The sequence below is a fragment of the Molothrus aeneus genome, chromosome Z, assembly GCF_037042795.1.
Source record: "Molothrus aeneus isolate 106 chromosome Z, BPBGC_Maene_1.0, whole genome shotgun sequence".
NCBI lineage: Eukaryota > Metazoa > Chordata > Aves > Passeriformes > Icteridae > Molothrus > Molothrus aeneus.
Genome location: NC_089680.1, coordinates 50,498,717 through 50,521,944, shown reverse-complemented (window position 1 = coordinate 50,521,944; position 23,228 = coordinate 50,498,717). Strand labels below are relative to the sequence as shown.

Genomic DNA, 23,228 nt, shown 5'->3' with positions numbered 1-23,228 from the left:
AATACTATGGTGGTGTTTGACATGGCCTTTTTTTCTTGTAGGTTTTTGTAAATTTTGCTAAGGACCAAAGTGATGACGACCATACTAAGGACCTGTCATTGCACAAAAACCAGACTGTGGTAGACATTGCAATCCTTAACTCCTTCCTGCAAGATGAGAAGGTAAAAGAAAGTTGTGTGTGAGCCAATTTTGTCAAAGAGATGATGAGCAGAATGCAAACTTCCTTTTCCTGGGATAGGATACTCCCAAAGAAGCTAGAGGAAAAGCAACTGGACACTCTACTGATAACCATTCAATGCAATGCAATTCAATGCAATGAAAACAATTCCTTTACAGGGGCAGTGCCTCATGGAGTCGTCTTGTACTGTTCTCCAGTGAAAGACTTGAACTTAGCTCATTACAGTATAACTCTGAAGCTGTGGTAAAGCACCCATGAGATGCTGTGGGCTTTCAAGTATACTGTATTTTGTTATGTACAGTATGTTTTTATTAGGGTTGCTAAAATAATTCATTGAGAAATCATGGCCAGTGGTTATTTACAGATATTTAGGACATGTATGTTTAAGTCTTTAGAACATTCATGTCAGGAGTGGGAATGTGCTGGTGCTATATCCATTGCTGGCAATGAATGCACCAAAACAGTCCATGGCAAGAAAAGTCACCACCGGTGTTGTAGCCCTAGCTTGTAAAAACTTACTTGTAAAAACTTACAAGCCGGCTTTCTCTAGCCTGGTGTAGGTCAGTGGTGACAAAGCTGAGGCCACAAAGCAGTACTGTGCAGGTGGGGTGGCAAGAGACAGGCCATCATAACCACACATCTTCATGAGCAAGTGACGATACGCAGAACTGTGAACCCTCCAAATGCATGATTGTCCCACCAGCATCACAATCAACAACATACTCTGGCTAGGTGTTTGTGCAGTTAAGTACTTTCCTGCTCCTCTGAGGTACTGTGGCAGCTGCATGAACATCTAGTAGAAAAAAGTGGGTGAGAAGCAGACATAGGGTTTGGACCACAGCAGCAAACTCAGTAGTTGTACAAGCTGCTAATGCCAAGAGCAAATTCTAAATCATGAGCTGTCACTCAGATTTGTAATATCTGCTCTTTAACCCCTGCTTTGCACCAGAAAGGTACCCAACATCTGGAATTACTGCTTAGCACAAGCATGTTGCTGTTTCTGGCTTTGCCAGATAAGACTAGAAACGAGATGTAGATTTTTTTTTTTAAAACAGTATTATTTATGACTTTAAATAGGTAGAATAGGTAGGTAGCATAATTAGGGATTGGAAATGCTTTCAGTTGATCATTGTAGCCATGGTATTTCTTTACATTATGCCTGTAATGCTATGCTCTCTTTCTGTCCATGTGGTGGATAGCTGCATTCATGATCTGACCATGTTCCAGATTCTAGCAATCAGCTGCTATCTGCAAACAACTGCAAGTTGTTCACCTAAAACTTTCCTGTTTGGAAACTGGTATAACATTAATGTGTAAGTTTCTGCTTCTGTTGTGCAGTGTAGTTTCAGTCATTAGGTGATCCCTAACTGGAGTATAATACATTCTTATTATATATATGACAAAAAACTGTTTCAGTAAAAAATCCCCCTGAAAAACAAGAAAGTCCAAGATAATAGTGCTACAGTTCATCAGTCAAGTTTTTCAAGTTTTACAAAGCCAGACTAATATTAGAGGGGAAATTATATAGTAAGAACAACCAATTCTTGTTCACTTTGTACAATGGTCATGGGAGAGTATGCTTTTTAGGCCCCTCTGTGTTGCTTTTACATTTGAAAATTGGTTCAGTAATGTGGTTTGAACACAAGTGCAGTTCCTGAGCTGTTCCTGTATCCCATACCTCTGCCTTAAAAACCCACAGAGGTTCTGCACTAGTTTTGATGCTACTCCATGAATCAGTCATGGACCATTTTCTTCTGTGAATGACCATAGCAGCCCAGCAAATACTGAAAAGGCTGGCATGAGCCTGAAGAAGATTAATTACATATTTCCAAATATACTTGGTAACACTGACCAACTCAACATTTTTAAAACACAGTTAAACTAAGTTCCTTGTCCCTCTGTGTCCTGCCTTGAGGTAAAGTAAGAGCTTAGTACAGGCTCTGCTGAAGTGCCTTTTCATACTTTTTTTTAATCTGTATAATTCATTGTGAAGGGGATTGAGAAAAGGAGTGTAAAGGGGATTGGTATACCTCACTGAAAACATACTTTGTTATTACTTTTATGACATCATCACTCTATGGGGATGAGTTACAGGGTGATGAATACACCAGACTTCCAGGTGCAGAAACAGCAGAGCTACAGCCATGACTACTCCAGAGCAGGCTGCAAGTATGTTGCCGCATCATTTAAATTAGTAGTGTGTCCTGGAGGCTTGCCACTGCTAAAAGTCGCTATTACAAATCAGCATTACATCACTGAAGTGAAGGGCTAACGTTTTGCACTGCACCAAACTAGTGCATGTAGAGCTGGAACGAGTTCTAGGAGGATTCAGATTTGGTCCTGAAAGGGCTGTGGTTTGCTCTTGGTAACTGCTTATTCAAATTATTCATGTATCAGGAAACAACAGTTACATGGTAATACACTTTCCTTAGCCCACCAAAAAGATTCTTGGTTTGTATTGCCCCATGACTGTCATGCTTACAGGGTCTGCTATCTGTGACAAAATATTGCAGTAAATGTGGATATTAATCAAACTACTTCCCAGCTCTGATCTGCATTGTTTTTACTGAACAGACAGCATAATGCAACACTGGCATGAAGATTGGTCATGGAATATGTTCAGACAGCCACTAATTTTCACTTAAGTATGTGTTGGGGAAAAATCACTCTGGAGTCATACAAATTATGTGAACCACTTCTGATAATGAAACTACACTGAGGTGTTAACTTATTTTAAACTTCAGTACTATTGACATGTTGCATCCCTCTTTGTAGTACATTTGTATTTCAGTAAGGAGTTGTTGTATTTTCCCCATGGTTAAACAACCACTGTTGTGCTTATTTTTCCCTCCTGAATTATAGTTGGTCCTTTGTTCCAAGCACTTTATGCTATCTGTAATGGGATCTATTTTTGCACTGGAATATCTGTTAACTTTGCAAAAATCTAGAGAGATTTCACAACTGAAATTTCTAAGTTAAATCCTTAAATGGACATTTTCATTAAAAGCAAAAAAAAAAGTATATATATTTGTATTTGCTAATATCTGTTATGTGAAGTATTAAAAGGCACTCTAATTGCCTTGTATTAAGTAAAAAATAAAGCTGTTATAGCACCATTGTTTTTCACAAGTGTAATTTTTGCATTTGCTATTTCTAGGAGCACTGCTAGGAGCTTTTAGTTTTGCCTGTTTTTTTGTTCTTAACTTTGATGCATGAGATTTCAGTAGCTCTAGAAACAAGTATGGAGTAGATATACTGTTTTCAGGTAAATGAGGAGATGCAAGATATTAAGGTAAGTGCTACATTAAACTTAAAGTTAGTAAATGAAGAGGTCTCTAGCAAGTGATTGGTTAACTGTCAAATCCAACTACAAAGCATAACAAACTTCTCTTTATGTTTAAATCCCAACTCAAGTACCTGCCTCTGAATTTTTATTACAGATACATGAGTTGGTGATTGCTCCTCCTTGCTAAAAACACCCTATACACTATTTGATTTTGAACAGCAGTTTACAAATGAAAGCAGAATAACGGTGTGATTGCTTAAGGATAAACTGATACTAAAATGTTGTCTGCTACTGCCTATAGTATCACCATCAAACAAGTTCAAGTATCTAACCAATTCCTGAAGTTACACTCATCAGAAAAATTCTTCCTGATTATAAGAAGTTAATTAGAATTTCACAGAATCACAGAATATGCTGTGATTTGGAAGAGACCCTAAAGGATCACCAGGTCCCATTCCTGTCCCTGCACAACATTATCCACAAGAATCACACCATATGCTTAGGAGCATTGTCCAAACACTTCCTGATCTCTGTCAGGCTTGGTGCTGTGATCTCTTCTGTGGGGAGCCTGTTACAGTGCCCAGCCACCCTCTGGGTGAAGAATCCTTTTCTAATACCCAGCCTGAACCTCCCCTGACACAATTTCAGGCCATTCTCTGAGGTCCTGTCACTGGGTTACCGAGAGACAAAATCAGTGCCTGCTCCTCCTCTTCCCCTCAGGAGGAAGTTGTAACTGCAGTGGGTCTCTCCTCAGTCTCTCCCAGGCTGAACCAACACAGGGACCTCAGGTGCTCCTCATTCAGCTTTCCCTCAGGGTCCTTCACCATCTTTGTTGCCCCTCTCTAATGGCTTCATATCTTTTTTACATTGTAATGATGCCTTATGAAAAATAAAAAAGCTAAAATCCTATATCTGTAAGCCTGCAATTCTTTAGTGTATAAACTCCACATAGAGTATTAGCTACTGTTTTCCCATTTTGGTCAGACAAAACAATTCCTCTTCAGGCCCAGGAATCAAGGACACCTTACTTTCTCAGGCCCTAAGAAATATAAACAAAAGTGAGTTGTAGGGAGCAAACTTGGGGTAAATTACTTCATTACCTAGAGCTGTAATTGGAAGATTAAGCCCCAGTCTGCAAATGGACCAAACTTACAAAAGTATGAAAGCCGATGACCCATTGTCCATTTCTGGGTGTAGCCCCTGGGGGCAGGGGGGGGGCTTCATCTGCCTGAAATGTATCTTGAAGGCCCTTCAATAAACACAACTGTTTGTTGTTCTCCTTCATTTTTCTGGCCTCTGTTTTTAGGTGGTCCCAAAAGGCATCAGTGGCACCCAAACCTGTCCCCAGCGCTGAAGGCGAGGCCGCCCCAGTGCAGAGCAGAGTGGCACAATCCCCTCTCTTGCCTGGCTGTGATGCTGGGCCTGATGCACCCCAGGACACAGTTGGCCCTCCTGGCTGCCAGGGCACTGTGACTCACATTCAACTTGCCACAGACCAGGACCACCCAGGGCCCATTCCTGCCACTTTCTAACATCTTTTCCTCCAGCCTGTCTGTACAGCCAGAGTTGCCCTGCCCCAGCTGCAGAATCTGGCACTTTGAACTTCATGTGGTTGATGATTGCCTAGGCCTCTTAATTTCCTGGGTTTTCTGTTTTGACCTAGTGTCCAGCTGGCACCTCAGGATAAAGCACACCTCTAACATCTTTAATGTTCTCTACTCTCAGTGCTGATGTTACAGAAAATAGTTTTAATTAAAAAAAAACAACAAACCAAACAAAAAGCCCCAGTGAAACAATTCTTGCATTCAAATTAAAAAAAAAGTCTTTTTAATTCTCTCTCCCCATTTTTCAGCCCATATTTTTTAGTTAAAAAAAAAAAAAATTCCTTTGAAAGAACTCTTGTAAGGGAATGTTCTGAACAATATACTGGTTCATCAGCTCTTGGTACCTTCAAGGTTGATTTGTAAAATGTAAGACGGGGGTCTCTGAAGTAGTGTTTGTTCCACCCTGAGAATGCTAAACATGGCTTTGTTGGAGGGAACAGTGTATGAGGACATGGATGTAGCAGCTGGGACCTGTTACATTCCCTTAACTACAGCAGCCACATCCCGTGTTCCTACCTGGGACACAAGCATAATGGCCCTGAGCTTGTTTTAGTGCTTTCTTTGAGATCTTAATGAACTTTAAAGCAGAAATAATCATTAGGCAACCTGCACTAAGATACTTCAGTTCACAATTGCTCACTGCAGATCCATGATTAACATGTAGAAAATCCTCCCAAGTGCTCTGCAATTTATAGTCAATACCTATAAATTGCAGAAGAGGGTGCTCTGTACCACTGTATACAAAATAGAAGTTTGACTTCTTAGCCCATGTGCCCTCTGCCCTACTGCTATTCACTCTTACCAACTTACTCATTCTAAAGCAATTTGTTGTTGCGAAAGAGAAGATCTGCAAAATGAATACTGTACTTGGAAAATGAGAGTTATCATTTCATAGTTAGAAAGAGTAAGAACTTGAGCCATAAACACTAAGAATTAATGCTTTATGCTCATTTATTTAGCTTTCAACAGTCTGACAAAAAGTATTTCAAAGAATGACAGTACATGTCATCAGTTGAGTCTGATGACACAATTGAACAAGAAGGGCTAATCACCTATAGCACCTTAAACAAATGATAAAATATCCAAGCCAAAACTTGTATGGATAACTCACAGTTTTGAGGCAGTGTTTGATGAACAAAAAAAGAAAAGGCTGAAATGAGCCATAACAACTTATTATGTAAAAAGTCTCATGGCAGAACTCATTAGGATACACTACCTAATCAGCCCCACTGTTGCATTTAAGTGCAATTCCAGCAACACTGATGTTGTACATTGCTCAGAATTAATATAAAGTACGCCAGTGAGAAGTGATTAAAACATAATTTGGTAAGATACATGTGGGAGCTTTCCTTCTTAAAACTGTATGGAATAACTAAGATGTGATAATTAAGAGGCATCAAAGTATGTTATAAAAATTATACCATCCCTGGCTGGAATGCTGAACAAGAGCACTTAACTTTCTCAGTTTGGTAAGTGATCTAGCTATGCAAAAAATCATGAAGAATTTAAGGATTAAAATAGAAGGTTGGTAATGCATGTTTTATGTCATGATATGGCTCAAGTTGTTTGTCCTGGAGAGGTAGGAACATCACCATAAACTCTGACAATTGGTGTCAGAGTGCTGATTTACACTGCCAGTGGATCAGCGTTTTGCATCCATTTTTTGTCATCTGAAGAACAGCTCAGCTCATGAGGGTATGGGGGTCCATGTCACTTGCTGACAGCACTTCCATCTTGTCTCTTCTACCATCAGTTACATCCTTTAGAAGAAGGTTACTTCAGCGGTGAGCATTGCAGAGGAATCAGAAGCACATTTTTCTGGGACTCCAAGAATCTGACACTGTCGCGCACTAAAATTAAATACATGTTTAATTAAGACAGTATTGCAATGAAAGGTAATCCTTTTCTCAGCATGCATGCAGGTAACACACGTGAGTTCTCTAGATTCATCATGTCTTACCAGCTGCCACAACTCTGGCATCTTCATGGGCACTGTGTCTTCCTGCTGCCCGCTGATCTGGGCTCTCGTTCCACCATAGTACATGGACTGAGAAAGTACAAATAAACTCAGCTGAGCACTACTATGCTGCAATACAACATGTAGTCTAAGTCCTAGCAATCTGCCTTCATCTGTTACAGGCCTTGCCGCTATCAGAAACAATTCTCCAGGCATGCCAGTGGTGGGATGATCTTTCACTGAGCCATTGCATGGTTTGACTTTAATATCAGAGAGTCTTTTAACATCTGACAGTATTTTAAGATTGGGGCAACTGGCTTAAGTCTATAACCCAATACACAACGCTGAGTTCAAGGACTGTTTACAGGACGTCAGTGATCCACACCAACATTTTCAGCAAGCTGGCCAATCCTGATCCAGGATGGTGGCTTGCCCCTCTCCTCTGCCCCCTCCTATGCCAAAGCTTGTATCAGGAATTGATGAGTACCTGTGTTAAGTAATCCATATTCTGTGTGGAAAACACCGATCAGCTTGGTATATCCTGTGTTGATGTGAGCATTGATTGCAGCACGAAATGCTTCACCCCACAATGCTGGCCCACCAGGCTTCATCTGGAAAGTAACCCATTCATACACACCTAGAAGAAAAGGCAAACACTACCACAAGGAAGGAAATACAAATTAATACAGCGGATCTTGAACCATGTCTCATGGCCACGGTGTATTTGCTGTGAGACCAGTATAACGTTTCACTATCATTTGGGGACAACAGGAAACTGCCACTTCCTCCCAACATGCACAAGAACTCACGCCTTCCAGAGGCTCACAAGAGCTCAAGCTCACTAATAGCAGTTAGTTCAAGTGTCAGTCTAAGTACCAGGGCCCTGAAGAACAGAAGGCTTCCCACAAAGCCCAACTTTGCAATTTTCAATGCTGCATGGAGACTTTGGGATATTCAGACTACTTTGCAGGTACCACAAGTGCTCATACTTGTTAGAGGAATTTGGGTGTCTGCTTGAGCAATGCTTGGTGTCTTTTCTAAGACTGGAGATATTTTCTGGCAGTGAAGTGGTTTATGACATTACAAACTCCTTTGACTTCTGGCAGTTGATCACAATAAAATCTGACAGCATAACCAAAAGAGCAGGACTAGTTTAGCACCTCTGCTGTGCCAAGCATCTCCTTTATTTGTAGAGAAATGGCGTAATTCACCAAAAAACTTCCAGTCCTGCTAAAAGTTACTTGTCTTCTTTCTGTTCAGGTCACAATTGTTGACACAGTAATAGAAAGCCAGACACTTGCTACTTGGCAGTGTCTGGTGTCACTCTCTAGCAACAGGCTGGAGACAAACTATAACAGTGTTTCAAGTTGTCTCTCCAGATTTTAGAGAAAACTGTTTCAAATTCAACAGCAGCAGCATAAAATTCAAAATCCTGAATAAAGGAAATAAAGAACAAAGATTACTGTAGTTATACATGTGCTGAGGGCTGAAGCAAGGTCTGCTCCCTGTCACTTCATGCAGGAAAGCCTGCCACTATTCATGAATTGGGAAACAGGCAATAGTACTAACATCAAATTTGCTACAGAGAGAATTGAAGTACAAAGAGACATGACTTCTACACCTAACCTGTGACTGTTACAAAAAGGGGCATAAGGAAGAACTGCAGAACCACAGCTCAGTCAGTCTCACCTCTGTACCTGGCAAAATCAAGGAGCAGATCCTTGTTTGACTTTCATGTATCTTTAAAGAAGTAGGGAATTTTTTAAACTTTATGTGAAAGAAGCAGTATCATCAAAGCAAATTGATAAGAGGAAAATCTCTGTGAAAGAGAACAACAATTATCCAGGAAATGCCCTCTCACTGATGGACCGACAAAGGAAGTCTGGGATGGCTGCTCTGACCACTACTATGGCACTGCCATTTTGCATATTCGTTTAGCAAGTTACCATCCTGATCATTAACAACCTTGATGATCAGTGCTCTAGTCAGCTATTGATGTATGTTAGTGAAAAATCCTTCCAAAAAACAGTCCCCCATTGTGTTACGTCACCTTTTCCACATGGGTGCACGTACATGCATTTGTTACGTAAAGGGTCATAAAACTGTGCAATACCTGGTTTAAACTTTAAGCCATTTTTTGTTAGTGTTGGTAGCTTTAATCAGCAAAAGAAAAGATAAGCTCACCCCCTTCCTTTGAAGGCTTCCCGAGCTGACACCAGGGCACCAGATAAGCAACCTCATTGTGCTGCTTCTCTACCAAGGGGAGAGCTGCAGAGATGAACTTTCCCTGCCAGTCTTTGTCATTTGCTAGTGCCTGCCGGACTGCTGTTCTGTGGGCAAAATTATCTGTAAGGAAGGAAAAAAAAACATGAAAAAATGCATATGATATCACATCAGACTCAATCAAAATGTATAATGGCAAGAAGGCAAACTACACTTAACTAATTTTGAAACTGGTATTTTCAGACATCATATTAGCTCAAAGCAGATGTGGTAAGTTTCCTTTAAATTCTGCAAAACTTCCTTTAAAATCTGCTTTAGCTCTCAGATTAAAATGGATTCAAGCCAAATGGAATTTTCCCAGAAAGTTTACAGAAGAGTTAAAATAAGTTAAGCAAGTTTACTGTTTAAAAAGATTTACACATAGCAATTGCAGGCACTACTGGATGTGGCAACAGTTACCAAGGAAAAGATTTGGAGAAAGCACAGTGGATATGGAAATGAAGTGGAAAAAAAACAGGAGAAGTAATAGTCTATCAAGAAAAAAATTATTAAATGTGCTTTGGCTTATATAAAGTGACATTAAAAGTGTAGAATTAATGTTTGTGTGTTCAGTTACATAAAAAGATTTTAAATGCCCAAAAGCTAAACCATTTCTTCTTTTTTTTTTTTTTTCTTAATGGAAAACAAATCCACTTAAGTAAGAGTGTGAATTTCAACTGCTTAGGCTGCAGTGGCATCTTTAAGCAATTATGCAAACAGCCCCTAATATTACAAAAGAAAAATCCAGCGTATGAGGATGGGAAGAACTTTGAGAAATACCAGTATCTTGGGACTAAGAGATAAATATAGAAATTATGTAAGCAGGGATCTGATGAATCAAGGAGGAAGGATGTTGTAAACTTTGTTCATTTCTCAGATCATAGTGTGGTCTCAGGGTGGGGGGAGGAACCACCACAATTAGACTGTAAAACAGTCCAAACAGTTTCCTAACCTTCTGTTAGGAAACAAAAGGTATAGGTTTTCTCTTAGTTTTGCATTTTAAAGGTTTCCCATAGATTTTTTTTTTTAATTTAAAGATAGTCACATTAGCCAAGAATAAAATGTTCTGAGAAGCAGGACAATTTATAAATGCAAGTGAACTCAAAATATTGACAAATGAATGGTCCTCTCTTGAAGGAGAAGAAAGATATGACTGCCCAGGTAATGAAAAATGTTAAGGTACTCAATGTTCTTTTTTGCCTTGGTCTGCACTGGCAAGTGCTCCAGCCAGACCATGCAAGTCACAGAAGGCAAAGGCAGGGGATGTGAGAATGAAGAACCACCTGCTGTAGGAAGAATCCAGATCTGAGACCATAGCAGGAACGTGAAGGTGCACAAATCAACAGAAGTTAATGGGATACATTCATGGGTCCTGAGGAAATTGTCAGAGGAAGTGGCTAAGCCACAATTCATTGTATTTGACAGGTTGTGGCAGCCCATTTTTAAAAAGGAACATAAGAACTGTAGAACTACAGCTTGGTCAGTCTCACCTCTGTGCCTGGCAAGATCAAGGCGCAGATCCTTATGGAAACTATGCCAAGTCTCATGGAAGGCCATGAGGTGATTGGTGACAGCCAACATGGCTTCACTAAAGGCAAATTGTACCTGACTCATTTTGGCCTTCTGTGATGGAGTTACAGCTTTGGTGGATGAAGGAAGAAGGACTGATCCAAGTGCTCAAGCACCTCTCCTGTGAAGAAAGGCTGGAAGAGTTTGGGCTATTCAGCCTGAAAAAGAGAAGGCTCCAGGAAGACCTTACAGCACATTCCAGCACTTAAAGGGAGCCTATAAGAGAGCTGAGGCACTTTTTATGAGGGCATGTAGTGACAGGACAAGAGGAAATGGCTTTAAACTGACAAAGGGTAGACTTAGAATCACAGGATGGTTTGGATTGGAAGGAACCTCTAAACCTATCACCTATCAACCTCTATCACCTAGTTTCAAGCCCCTGGCCACGTGAGGGGACACCAGCCACACAGAGCTCCATCCAGCCTGGCCTTAAATACCTTCTGGGATGGAGAAATGTTTAGATTAGATATAATGAATAAATTCTTTACTGTGAGAATGCTGAGGCACTGGAGCAGATTGCTCAGAGAAGCAGTGGATGCCCTATCCCTGGAAGTGTTAGAGGTCAGGCTGGATGTGGCCCTGAGCAACATGACTGAGAGGAACCAAACAATTCTCTGATTCCAGGATTCATCCCTCCAAAACAAAAGGGGTGATCCTTTAATCTAAACAGTGTGGCCACACAGGACTTCAATTAGCACATTGTATCAACGTGTAGATGCAACTGGACTGCAGCAGGTGCTCAAGCGGAATTATACACAAGTATCACTTGTGTATTTGGGGAATTAACACAAGTATCCCTTCCCTTGGGCTCCACAAAAAGCACAGCCAGCACACCTAGTTTTTAGCATAATAGCAGCTTTTTTGGCTTACCTGTACCTTCCATGTCAGCACCAAGTCCAACAAGAAAAAAGTTCATCATACTGTAAAAACCGTATTGCTAGCAAGGTTAAAGTTCCAACAAAAACATTCTGCATGCCTCAGAAGTCAGACCTAGTGGAGTGGCTTCCTACCTCAGGACAGGCCCACTGCACAAGGAGTTTAAGCATGCAAACTGCATGCTCATTTCTTTAATGGGAATGACTGGTACTCTGAGCTAAAATACAAGAACTATTATACATGCATATAAACACACACAGACTGCATATGCATGCGTATTTCCTTTTCTCCATTAGCTTCAAAAGTTTCAAGATATTTGTGGAACTGACACTAAGTTAAAAATATTTACCATGAATGAAACACTCCGCCACAGTTCCTCTATTAGACCTGTTTTGAACAGAGACTGCTGTTCAAGAACATCTGTAACTTTCTCATCCCAACACGTAAAAGTTGTCCTGACAAGCTCTGGCGTGTTCCTGTCACTAGTCAGTACAGGAGCAATGTTTTGGGGGCACCTCCTTACACCAAGAGCAACAAAGAAAAGGCAGGTAAGCATTCCCCTCACCTTCTTGCCGAGGAGACAGGGGACACAGAGGGAGCAGAGTGGCGCGAAGGGATGCTGACCATACCGTACTTCCAAATGTGCAGCACCTTGTTCATGGCTCCCAGCTCCGAGTACCAGAACCCCACCAGCTCTGAGTGGGCAGTGCGAAAGTGAAAGTACTTGCTGACCATTTCCAAAAACTCCTTCATCTTCGCTGGCTTAATATCATATGTGCGAATTTCGTAGAAAATGCCATTATTCTGTCTGGGCCCTGTAGCAAGGCGTACCTGAAAGAAAATAGTAAGAAAAAATAGTAAAAGTAATTCTCAAGCCAGAAAGTTGTATTCTGTCTAATTTTTTTAAATTAGCGCAATACTACAGAAGGATCTGTTGCTGCAGGTTGGGAGAGGGGTACTTACTTCATGACATCCACTACGAAAGAAGTACCTTTTCAGACTTTACTTTGGAAGTAGCTCCAATGTGGATTATTTGCTGCCACTCCTTTTGGCAATGCAACAGACTGTAATGTGTCTTTCTTTTGATGCACTCAACTGTTTAAGTATTAGCTCATAACAAAGCAGAATTCTCCTTTTCTCAACCTCTTCCTCAGCAACTCAGCAGCAAGATGCATTTGGCTAAACACATTATTCAAAAGCAAGGCTGCTGAGATGCCACCAAAGAGGAAGCAACACCAACACCTGTCTGTGGTGCACTTACCCAACCAACTCACACTACTGCATTGTGTTTTTCCACTGACAACCACATACCAGCACTGGCAAATTACATATTACTGGCAAATGAAAGAAGAAGATACCAACACTTAAGAAAGAGTGACTCGTTCCAACAAAAGATTGCTTAAGTTCACATCCTAGCCTTTTATTGGCTGCTTCCCAAAGCCTGATCAAGAACAGTTTTTCTGTTCATATTAGATAAAACCCTTTGGGAGTCCCAGACTAAGTTACTATTGCAGTTGCCTCAATAACCTGGAAGATGCTACTCACCTCTCAAATAAAACATGAAAAATTAGGCCAAAACACAGCTTTGGCCTTAGCCCATGTTTGCACAGAGGCAGCTACAGGATGGATTTTGGACATGTCCTATTGCACGTGAATCTGCAGCATGCAACTCAAGCCACAGAACAGAATTGTTTATGTTTAGAAATTACTTTAAGATCATCCTATCCACTGTGAATCCAGATGTGCCACATCCACCACTAAACCATATCCTCAAGTGACAAATCTACCTGTTTTCAAACACTTCCAGGGGTGGTGACTCCATCGCTCCTCTGTTTCAGTGCTTTACAACCCTTTCAGTGAATAAATTTCTCCTAATATCCAACCTACACCTCTCCTGGTTTAGGCAATTTGAGGCTGCTTCCTCTTATTCTGTCACTTGTTATGTGGGAGAAGAGCCTGACCCCCCCAGCTGCCTGCACTTCCAGGTCGCTGAATACAGAAGGTGAAAAACAAAGGCTTTGTTCCTCAATGGCCCTTTGCAGTATGACACGTCCAGTACTGGCTTCCATGAGTCACAGCTCCTTGGGGCTATCATAAACCTTTGCAGGATTCTGACTGAGTATGGAGCCTGCAGGAGCAACCCATTCCACACTGGATTTCTGTGGCAAATGAGAGGCCCTGAAGGTTTCTCCTGCTTAGACAGACATTGGGATACTGCAGGACCACTTCTGTGCCCGAGAAGGGCAATGGAGCTGGTGAAGGGTCTGGAGTACAGGGCCTATGAGGAGGAGCTGAGGGAACCGGGGCTGTTTAGCCTGGTGAAAAGAGGCTCAGGGGTGACCTTATCACTCTCTACAACTCCCTGACAGGAGGCTATAACCAGCTGGGGGTCGGCATCTTCTTGCAGGCTGAGGACAGTGACAACGTAAGAGGGCATAGTCTCAAGCGACAGCGGGAAAAGTTCAGATTGGGTATCAGGAAGAAATTCTTTACAGACGGGGTGATAGGACATCGGAATGGGTTGCCAAGGGACGTGGTGGAGTCGCCGTCTCCCGAGGTGTTTAAGGAAAGGCTGGACGTGACGCCTGGTGCCACGGTCCAGTTCACAGGGCGGTGCTGCTCGAGCAGAGAGCACAGTGGCCTGGACTCGCTGATTTCAGCAGCCTTTTCCCATCGAGTCGATCCCGTCACTCGGGGATGGATCCCAAAGGACACCACGCGACAGCGACAGGCCCCGCGCGGAGGGAACGGCCCCGCCCGCCCCCGCCGCTACCTGAGGGACGGCGCGCGGCAGGGCCTGGCGGGCGGCGGCGGCGAGCGGGCGGCGGAGGAGCGCCGGCGGCAGCATGGCGGGCACGGCCCGGACACGGACACACAGACACAGGCACAGGCACAGGCACAGACACCGCCTGCCGTGGGGGCGGCACGGGGGGCGGCACAGCCACTGGGACCGCCCCTGCCGCCCCCCCCCGCCGCCCGGCCCGCCGCCTGCGCACCGCGGCGCCGGTGGGCGGAGCGGAAGGCATAGCTGTGGTGGTTTTCAGCTCCGATCGCTGCTCAGCTTCCCCCTGCCCCTCCCTTTCCCACATCGGTGGAATGCGGAGAAGAATCTAATTAAAACTTGTGTGTCAACATAAGAAGCGGTTAATAATTGAAACAACAACAACAACAACAACAAGCGCACCAGTGCAGTTGCTCACCCCCACTGCCTCAGCCAGACCCCCCTGGCCGAAAGCAGATGATCCGCCCTCACAGGTTACTGCCCCCAGCTCGAATAGCCAGCATGACGTTCTGTGTGTGGGACATCCCTTTGGTCAGTTCGGGTCACCTGGCCCAGCCATGCTCCCTCCCACTGCCATCGGCGTGCCGCCTCCTTGGCGGAGCATGAGAGAGGGGGAAAAAAAATCTTTGACGTAGGATAAACACGACTTGGCAAAATACCAAGGCATCAGTATGTTATCAACAACATTCTTATTCCAAATCCAAAACACAGCCCTGTAATAGCTACTGAGGAAAAATTAACTGTACCTTAGCTGTAACTAGGGGCAACAGCTGAGAATTGCTCATTTAAATTATCCGACACGGATGCCTGAAATGTGCTCTCTGTGCCTCTGCTCATGCACCTGAACACAATAAAAAGTATCCTAGCTGCTTGAGGAGACCTGTTCCTCGCAGGCTGCCCTGGGGCAAATCACTCAGTAAAATCACCCACACCCCAGTTTGACCAAACTTCAAACTGATCACACTGATCCTCCTTTGTAGAATCAAACTTAAAATGGTGCAGATAAAAATCCTTCATCAGCAGTAGTCCTCCGTAAGAAAGTCGCATGGCAGTCTTCTGTGGCATTCTTTTGGGTGAAACCAAAGGTGCCAGCAGTGCACAGCAACTGGAACTCCCACCTGGTTACAGCTCTGGGCCCAGTTGCATACTTCTTCCAACCTCACAGTTACCAAAGGATGAGATCTGTTGCCGAGCCTGTATCTTTGCAGGACCAAATATTGACTAAGATTAATATAAAGATAAAATTTCTTATCAGTGCACTCTAAAGTTCTACCTTGGGAGACAAATCAGCTTCTAGCAAAGGATGCCTTATGGAAGACTATCTAAATTTACAAGTCATCTTTTATGATTCCTCTTAATAGGGGCAGCACATTCCTTCTTCTACACCAAATAATTGATTTTGAAGGTGTCTGCGTGGAATTAAATGTGATAAGAACAATTACAAATTCATGCCTATGGAGTTTTCATGCTTTTTCTCACAATGAACAAATTTTCATTTTGTTAAAGACAAATTCAGGAAGAAGATTGTCTAAATTAAAATATGATTGAAAAAGTTGTTTTAACATACTAAAAGAGTCTTGTGGAAAGAATGAAGCATCTACATTATGTATATGTTATATGTTATTTTGCAAGTGGTTGCATTTGTTACCATTTTTTGCAATATGGCATGAAATAAGTCTCAGAGTTTCTACAGTAGAATCACATAATCACAGAATGACATGAAATGTGATTACTGACACAGTTTTTGCCACTTTAAAATTGGTTTAACAGGGAAGGGTTTTTTTTTTTCATTTAGGAAAAATTGTGTTTCAGCTGAAGACAAAGAATGAGATGGCAAATTCCAAAATATTTAAAGTTCTCCATTGTTTATCTCATTGTATGGTTGAAGTGATGCTCTTCATAACCATGTTGTGGTGGAATATTCCTTCACATTTTTAAGAGATTTTATTTTTATTGTTTGAACATTTTCTGTGTTTGCTTTCTCGTCAGTAAAGTTCACACAAGCCAGGATTTGAAGTGAGTAGTGATAAAAAGCAGGTTTTGTTCTTGCTAACTTGAGTAGCCAAGAAGAAGCTTTGGTTTTATATTTATTTTTGTGTAGTTGGGGAATAGAAAGGTGATAATGATTTTCGTAACTGAGCATAACAGTTCAAAAGAGTGCAGAGTTAAAATGTACAAAACTGCACTGGAATTCAATGAAGGTCTGAAATGATTCCCTGAAACAATGATTTTACACAACAAGCAAGTTTGAGAAAACTGCAGTCAAGGAAGTGACTAAGAGAAAATTTGTTGAGAAGACTGTTCTTTCAGCTCTGTGATTTTGCCTGGAATTTGGGTTTGCTATAGTTCCTGGTATTTTCTCATTCATATTCTTCTAGAAGTCTGTGGGTATCTCTGTCTTTCTATGTGGATGAAGAGAGATGATTGTAGCTCCTATTCCTGTCAGCCACTCAAAAGGCTGTCTACCAATACACAGAATGGTGAATGGGAGCTGTGCTTCACACACAGCTCACAGATGGTGCTGAACATCTGGGAATGACAGTGTTAATCTTGTGGAAGAACTCATACTGAATAGTATCCTGGTTTTGATGACATGTTTTTAGTTCAGTTGTGAATTCATGAATCATGTGCTATGTTCAATTTATGTAGCTGTGACTGACAGAGCTGCCCAAGTACAAGAGGTTTATTAAAAAAATTTCTTTCTATTGGAAGCCAAAGCTCCATGGAGATAAAATGTAAGAAGGTGATTTGTGCACGTTGTAATCCCTGCATGAAACATTTTCATCCACTCTCTTTTTCCCAGGGAACGGGAAACACTCTTAATCTCATCTGTATGTGTCTTATGAATGTGGGCAAGGTGTGGGAAGGGGTATACTCCATGTGAGATGGGGGTAATGGAAAAAAGGTACCAGAAGGTTCAATGCTTTCAAAAGCATCTTAAACGTCCTTTGTGATGTTTGCTTAAACGCAAAGTAACTCGAGTTTTGGAAAAGGAGGAAGCACAGTACCTGTTCCTTAGCTAGGGGGATGTTCCCATTTGCTTCCAGCAAATCACGGCTTCCAGTTTGCTATTGCATGAATGATAAAACAAGGACGTTTCCTTCTATTTCTCCATAAATCTTTCAGCTTGAATTCCTTTCTCAGAAAGGCAGTTTTCAAAAGTACAGGAGGGTATAATGCACCATGCCTTTTCTTTCAGTAGGAGTAGGGTTTCCATTACGTAGTGCCGTGCTGCTTGTAGGCTTGACAAAGGTGTCCAACAAGCTTGTTTAGGTTGTTAGACACAGGCTTTTTGCTGTTAGGTTTTCACAAATCTCTCATACTGAGTGCTTCCCTTCCTCTCTCTCAATCTCCTGCTTTGTGAGCAAGCAACAAGTGGTTTCCTGCTATGCACACAAGGCAACATTCCTGAATGTAATGCAGCCTCTTGGTATGTTCCCAGTAGGCCAGAACATGTAAATATCCTCTGGTTTCCATTCGCTCAGCTGTTCCATATGAAAATGTGGATAACAACTTAGCAAACTTGGTATTTTCTTCCCTGTCTTTCCTAGCCAGTATGCATTCTTCATCTCATTAAAACAATCTGTATCGTGTATAAATATTTATTGTGTAGAACTGATTAGAATGCCTGAAAGAACCAATGTCATCTTTGTGTTTAGCAGGGGTAAGAGTCACGTTAGTGTTCTTTGTACCTAGGGCCTGGGGACATGGTTGAACCAGAGTCATATGCAGGTGCCCTACCAGGCAGCAAATGAGCACAGAAAAAATGGGTTCCATGTTTTTGCTTTGCTGGAGAAGACAGCAGGACAACAACATACCACTTTGTCTCTCTGAGAAAGCAGGTCTGTGTTGTTCCCTCTGGATTTATCTACTCCACACCCTATGTGCTGAGATTTAACACATTCCCTGACCACGCCCAGGAGGGTGACCTGGAGTCTCACATTCCCTGACATGGAGCCCATCAACTCTCTTGGCCTGGCTGAGAGACTGTCTTCCAGAGCTGCACAGCTGAAAGAAAAAGGCAGAGCAGGTGCTCATGGCTATGTGGAAGGGAATTAGCAAGCTGCTTCATACTGCCTGGGTTTTTTTTGAACACTTAAGTCTGATGTTTGTCATCACAACACTTTGTGTCAATGCTTATATCAAATCTTGGAGGAGATAAATTCTACTGTAGCAAAATGCTCTCTGCTCATCTTTTGAGTAGCCATAGCGCAAACCTGGTAGCAGGCTGCTATGTCCATTTGCATTATGCTCAAAAGAAAACATTCATATATGTTCCCTGTTCTTTTTTTAGAAGGCCTATTTCTTACACACTTCATTAATGGATTTTTCCTTTCTTTTTATTTCCTGGGAAATCTGTAAAAGTTTAATGATTCCAGAAGAAGGACATGATTCCAGTTAAAGACAACACACACAGAGATATCCTCCATTTGTTTTTGTACAAATGGTTTTATCTGAAACTTCTGAATTATATATATTAAAAAACTCTTCCCTGTCAACAGGCCAAAAATATTACAATATTTAAAAATGGTATTAATTGTTTATGCTTATTATTTGATCACTCTAATGGCAGTTTTTCCTCTCAGAATATCTACTTGGCCTTTGTAAATGATATTTTTTAAAAGTGAAGGGTGAAATATTCCTTTTAGTAAATCCATTTTTAGTTAATTGGGAAAAAACGAATGCTCTGCTTGCATGTCTTCACAGATGGGATGACATAAGGTAGCTTCTCACACTGTAGATATTTAAAGCACGATGCAGCTGAGAACAGGGAGGCCTTTGCCACAAAGAGCATTGAAAGGATTCAACATGAGACAGAGGCTTAACATGAGGAAGACCTACCTGGTTGACTTTTTACTTCACAGGTACTGACTAGATAAATATAAATTTTCCCTAATAAAATTAAGACTTTAAATGATGCTGATAAATCACCTAGATCCTCTCTCCTTAGTTAAAACTCTCTACAGGCTTCTCTTACTTGCTTCTTCTTTATGTGTATGACAAGCTTTCTTGTGGAAGCAGAGAGTGAGATTTTCTCTAGGATTCAGTCAAAGTTGCACTTGTATTCTTCTTGTCTCATATACAGCACATACATACACACTGAGACAAGGTATTTCTATTTCTTTATTCTAGTTTGTGCAAAGTATGAGCTAGGTGGTGACCCCCAAAAGGCCGGCTCCCCAGTCATCAAAATTTTTCAGTTGTACAATTTAGCAAACAAAGAAATCACAGTTCATTGGCTACAAGTTACACAGTTCTCTTATTAATATTATGCCTTCTACTGGTTAAATGATTATCTCTCTTGTCATAATAATTAGTTCACATGCGCAGATTTCTTTTGTTTTGAGTCCATAGGTTTCTTTAGTTCATTGGTTGTTGGTCGGTGGTCCTCATCTCCCTCTGCCAGAATTACTTTTTACTAGTTGGAGCTGGTCTCAGCACAGTTGCTGTGTTTCCTTTATTAGTTTCTTCCTTATCTTAGGAGTCATACCAAAAGTCCTTGTGGCACATAAATTCTGCTTTGTTTTTGTCCACTATCAGTGGTACATCCTTGTCCTGAAGCTTTGTTAACCTCTCACTAGCTCTGAAATTACTGAAGCATGTTAAGCTTTAAACCTTAACAAGGCAGTTCGACCCACAAGTAATTTGTCTTTCTACTCCTGGACATCATTCTGAACCCATGTTCTCTTGAAAAGAACTAAGATGGGAGCTAAATATTGTTTTATGACAGGCTCTAACATCTCTTGTATGAAAGCAGGTAAAGCCAGGTACCACAGATCATTATTTCAGGGCCACCCTACCATTCCTTAGTTCCATGTTCTTCTGTCTCCTACACAGAGACCTGGCCATATTTGACTTGGAGAATGCCGGAGTGGTTTCAGCTGAGGAACAATATTGTGCCTCCTAACCTCCGAATTTTCTGAGGCCTTATGTCATAGAAAAATCAAGCAAAAATGCCCCTTGCCTCAGATTTTTATAAAGGAAGAGAGAGTCCAGTGTAAGACAGGCGACAGGAGAAGGCACCTTCTTACCTTGCAGTGTCATGCCAGGCCCAGCCCGTAGGTGGAGGAAAGACACAGTCCTTTGCAGGCATAACAAGTGTGTGCGGGAAGGGTGTGACTGACCCTTGCGCTGCCCCAAGTCTAAGGACAGCACTGCTCATTTACGGTGAGACTCATCAAGCTGGGTGGAGATCCACCAGTGCTGGCACATAATAAGCATCTCATTTCTAGGGATTTTGTTCTTTATCTCTTTTTCTGTGACCCACTGTAATACTAGTAATACTACTTATGAGACTGACCCATGCAGCCTGCAGCGAAAGTCCCAATGCCTGTGTTAATGAAGGAACTCCCTGATGGCTGCACTTGGCCTCCTAGAGGCCAGTCTTGTCCTAGAAGATTTTTTAAAAATGAAAAAACAAAAATAGTGAGATTTCTAAGCAAGGTTTAATAACTCCAGAAGCTCACCTCTTCTAATTATTGATGTATTGCTTAGATAAACATCTCTTTCTTGTAGAAAAACAGCCTTGTCCCACTTACCTGGAAAAGTTATTCCTTTTTCCACTCTCTATAAATAACCTCTTTCGAGGCTTCCTTCGCCTGAAGTTGCATTGAAATGAACACTGATAATAGGAGTCTGTTTCTGCCTTGGTTCCTTTTCCCTCAAGCCTTAAAAAAACTTGCTTTTCTTGGTGTTGCAAGATGAGAGGTTCCCTGCTATACATCTCTTGCCAAAATTCAGGAGGTACTACTGATCTTTAGGGTAATGAGCTGCAGGTTGGTGCTAATCACACAGGGCAAATTTGCAGCAGTACTTGTCAACTACCTCAGCATCTATCCAGCATGGTGCCAGCCCTGTCTCTGTCCTTGTGATTTGCATGCTTGTGCTATGGGCAGAGCTGAAGGCTGAACTACTTCATCTACCTGTGAGTGAGCTATGGTTAACACAGGTTAAACATGCTGAGCTGGGTATAGCTCAGTTAAATAACCTGATGGGGTCAGAGGATGGAGACTGGGAGCAGAACAGACAAGTTCTGTGACCATTCTCCTCAAAGCAGTCCCTAGAGTGGTACTAAGCAGAGGAGCTGAGATTAAACCTCAGCACTCCTGCTACCACACAGGACTGGCTTAGTGCAATGAGTGGACGTGCAATGTGAAGAATGTTTGCAAGTGGGCTTAACTCACCTGAGGATTGTTAATTTACATCAGTGTCCACCCCCTTTAAAAAAATACAAGCTTCTTTTTTCTTGCTTACATCTACTTACGTGGGATATATTCTTTCAATAAAAAGTTGAATGAAGTTGGTGTCTTTTAATACCTCCATGCTATTTCAGAAAATGCTCTGAAATGGTGTTCTCTGTGAATGCTTCTGAAGAGACATGTCTCTTAGAATTTAATGTATTAAACCCAGAACACATCAAATCCTTCATCTTTTAGGTTAGGAAATGTGTATGAAGCTTTGATACAGAGTCTCTCAGCTAGCACAACTAAGGGAAAGTGATTTTATGGAATGTTCCAGTCTGGAGAAAAAGTCTCATCAGTAAGTGTTTTTAGTGATTCCATGTAGATCTCTCCTACAGTGAAACAAGAATAAAAACAACCACCTACACTGGAAAGGATTCTGTTAATTGTAATCAACTTGTAGGAAGGAATACACCTATTATGGAGAGAATCCTCCCAGCAGGCTTGGATGGCTTGATATTGGGAAACTCATGGGTCATTGCAACATTAGGCAAATTGGTTTAATCATTCACTTGGAGAGCTTCAAATATCAATACTTACCCAGGGGGTTCCTGGTATTCTGATGTCCTGAACTTCCCCTTGTTTACTTGGAAGTTACTGACATCCCAATGGTTTGATGTAGTCATCTTGAAGAACCTTGATAGTTTTAAAAACACCTGTAGTATTTTAGAAAAAAATTGAAATAACTTCTAAAAGAGGACACCTGTCCACTTGGAAGTGTTTCATAACAGTGAGGTCTTCTACCAGAATTTACAACATCTGCACAATCTCCAGCTTTAAATTACTTTGGCCATCCTTTGCTCAGTAAAGCAAGTTGTTATTTCTAGAGCTGTCTGTCAAGTGAAGGAGCTGTGAACTGGGATTCAATTTGACAGACAGACTGGCAAGAGCAGAACCTGAGTTTGAATCTAGGTATTTCTAGCTCCATGTCCCAAAAATTTATAGTCTACAAGCCCAGAACATTTTCTTCACACTTGGTAGTTGCAGTAATCACTGCTCAGGTCTAATGAGAAGGTCAACTGTTGCATTTTTGCTTTATCTGGCTGCTAGGCCTGTCTCAATGCAAACAAGTTACACAGGCAGCAGGACTTACAAGGAATGCTGAACAAAAGCCAGGGTTGTTTTAATTTAGAGAAGAGGTAACTTGGGGGTCATATGATCCTTGTTCATGTAATTACAGGAGTGCTTCAGGAGAGAAAGGTATAATCTGTTCTCTCTCCTGGATAAGATAAACGCAGCTGGCTGAAATTACAAGAAGGGAAATTTAGATTAGATGTTTTCCACTTGTTAAGATAGTGACACATTTGAAAAGATTACATGGGAGAAAGAAGGATATCCAGGCCCAAAAATAATAGGGATGGTTAAAATGGTGTTCATGCATTCACACAACTGGTATGGGCTAGATTAGCATCTTTATCCTGTGAAATATGAACTTCTGAGTAACAGTCCCTGAGATGTACATGACCCATGCAT

General features: G+C 41.6%; 2 protein-coding genes across 2 annotated transcripts in view; one reads left to right on the top strand and one right to left on the bottom strand.

Annotated features, from left to right (window-relative positions):
• ABCA1 (ATP binding cassette subfamily A member 1) overlaps window positions 1-3,294 on the top strand; it is a 92,123-nt gene extending 88,829 nt beyond the window's left edge. Inside the window, exon 50 of the mRNA XM_066568776.1 lies at window positions 42-3,294. Within this exon, the coding sequence (XP_066424873.1) occupies window positions 42-182 (141 nt within the window). The 3' untranslated portion in view covers window positions 183-3,294. The remainder of the gene's footprint in view (window positions 1-41) is intronic.
• A 2,707-nt stretch (window positions 3,295-6,001) lies between these two features.
• On the bottom strand, window positions 6,002-14,651 carry NIPSNAP3A (nipsnap homolog 3A). Its single transcript, XM_066569123.1, has 6 exons — window positions 14,506-14,651; window positions 12,362-12,563; window positions 9,210-9,371; window positions 7,513-7,662; window positions 7,029-7,115; window positions 6,002-6,918 (listed from the first exon to the last, which is right to left on the bottom strand). The coding sequence occupies exons 1-6, from the start codon at window positions 14,578-14,580 to the stop codon at window positions 6,842-6,844; spliced, it is 753 nt and encodes a 250-aa protein (XP_066425220.1). The 5' UTR covers window positions 14,581-14,651; the 3' UTR covers window positions 6,002-6,841.
• Between the last annotated feature and the right edge of the window lie 8,577 nt (window positions 14,652-23,228).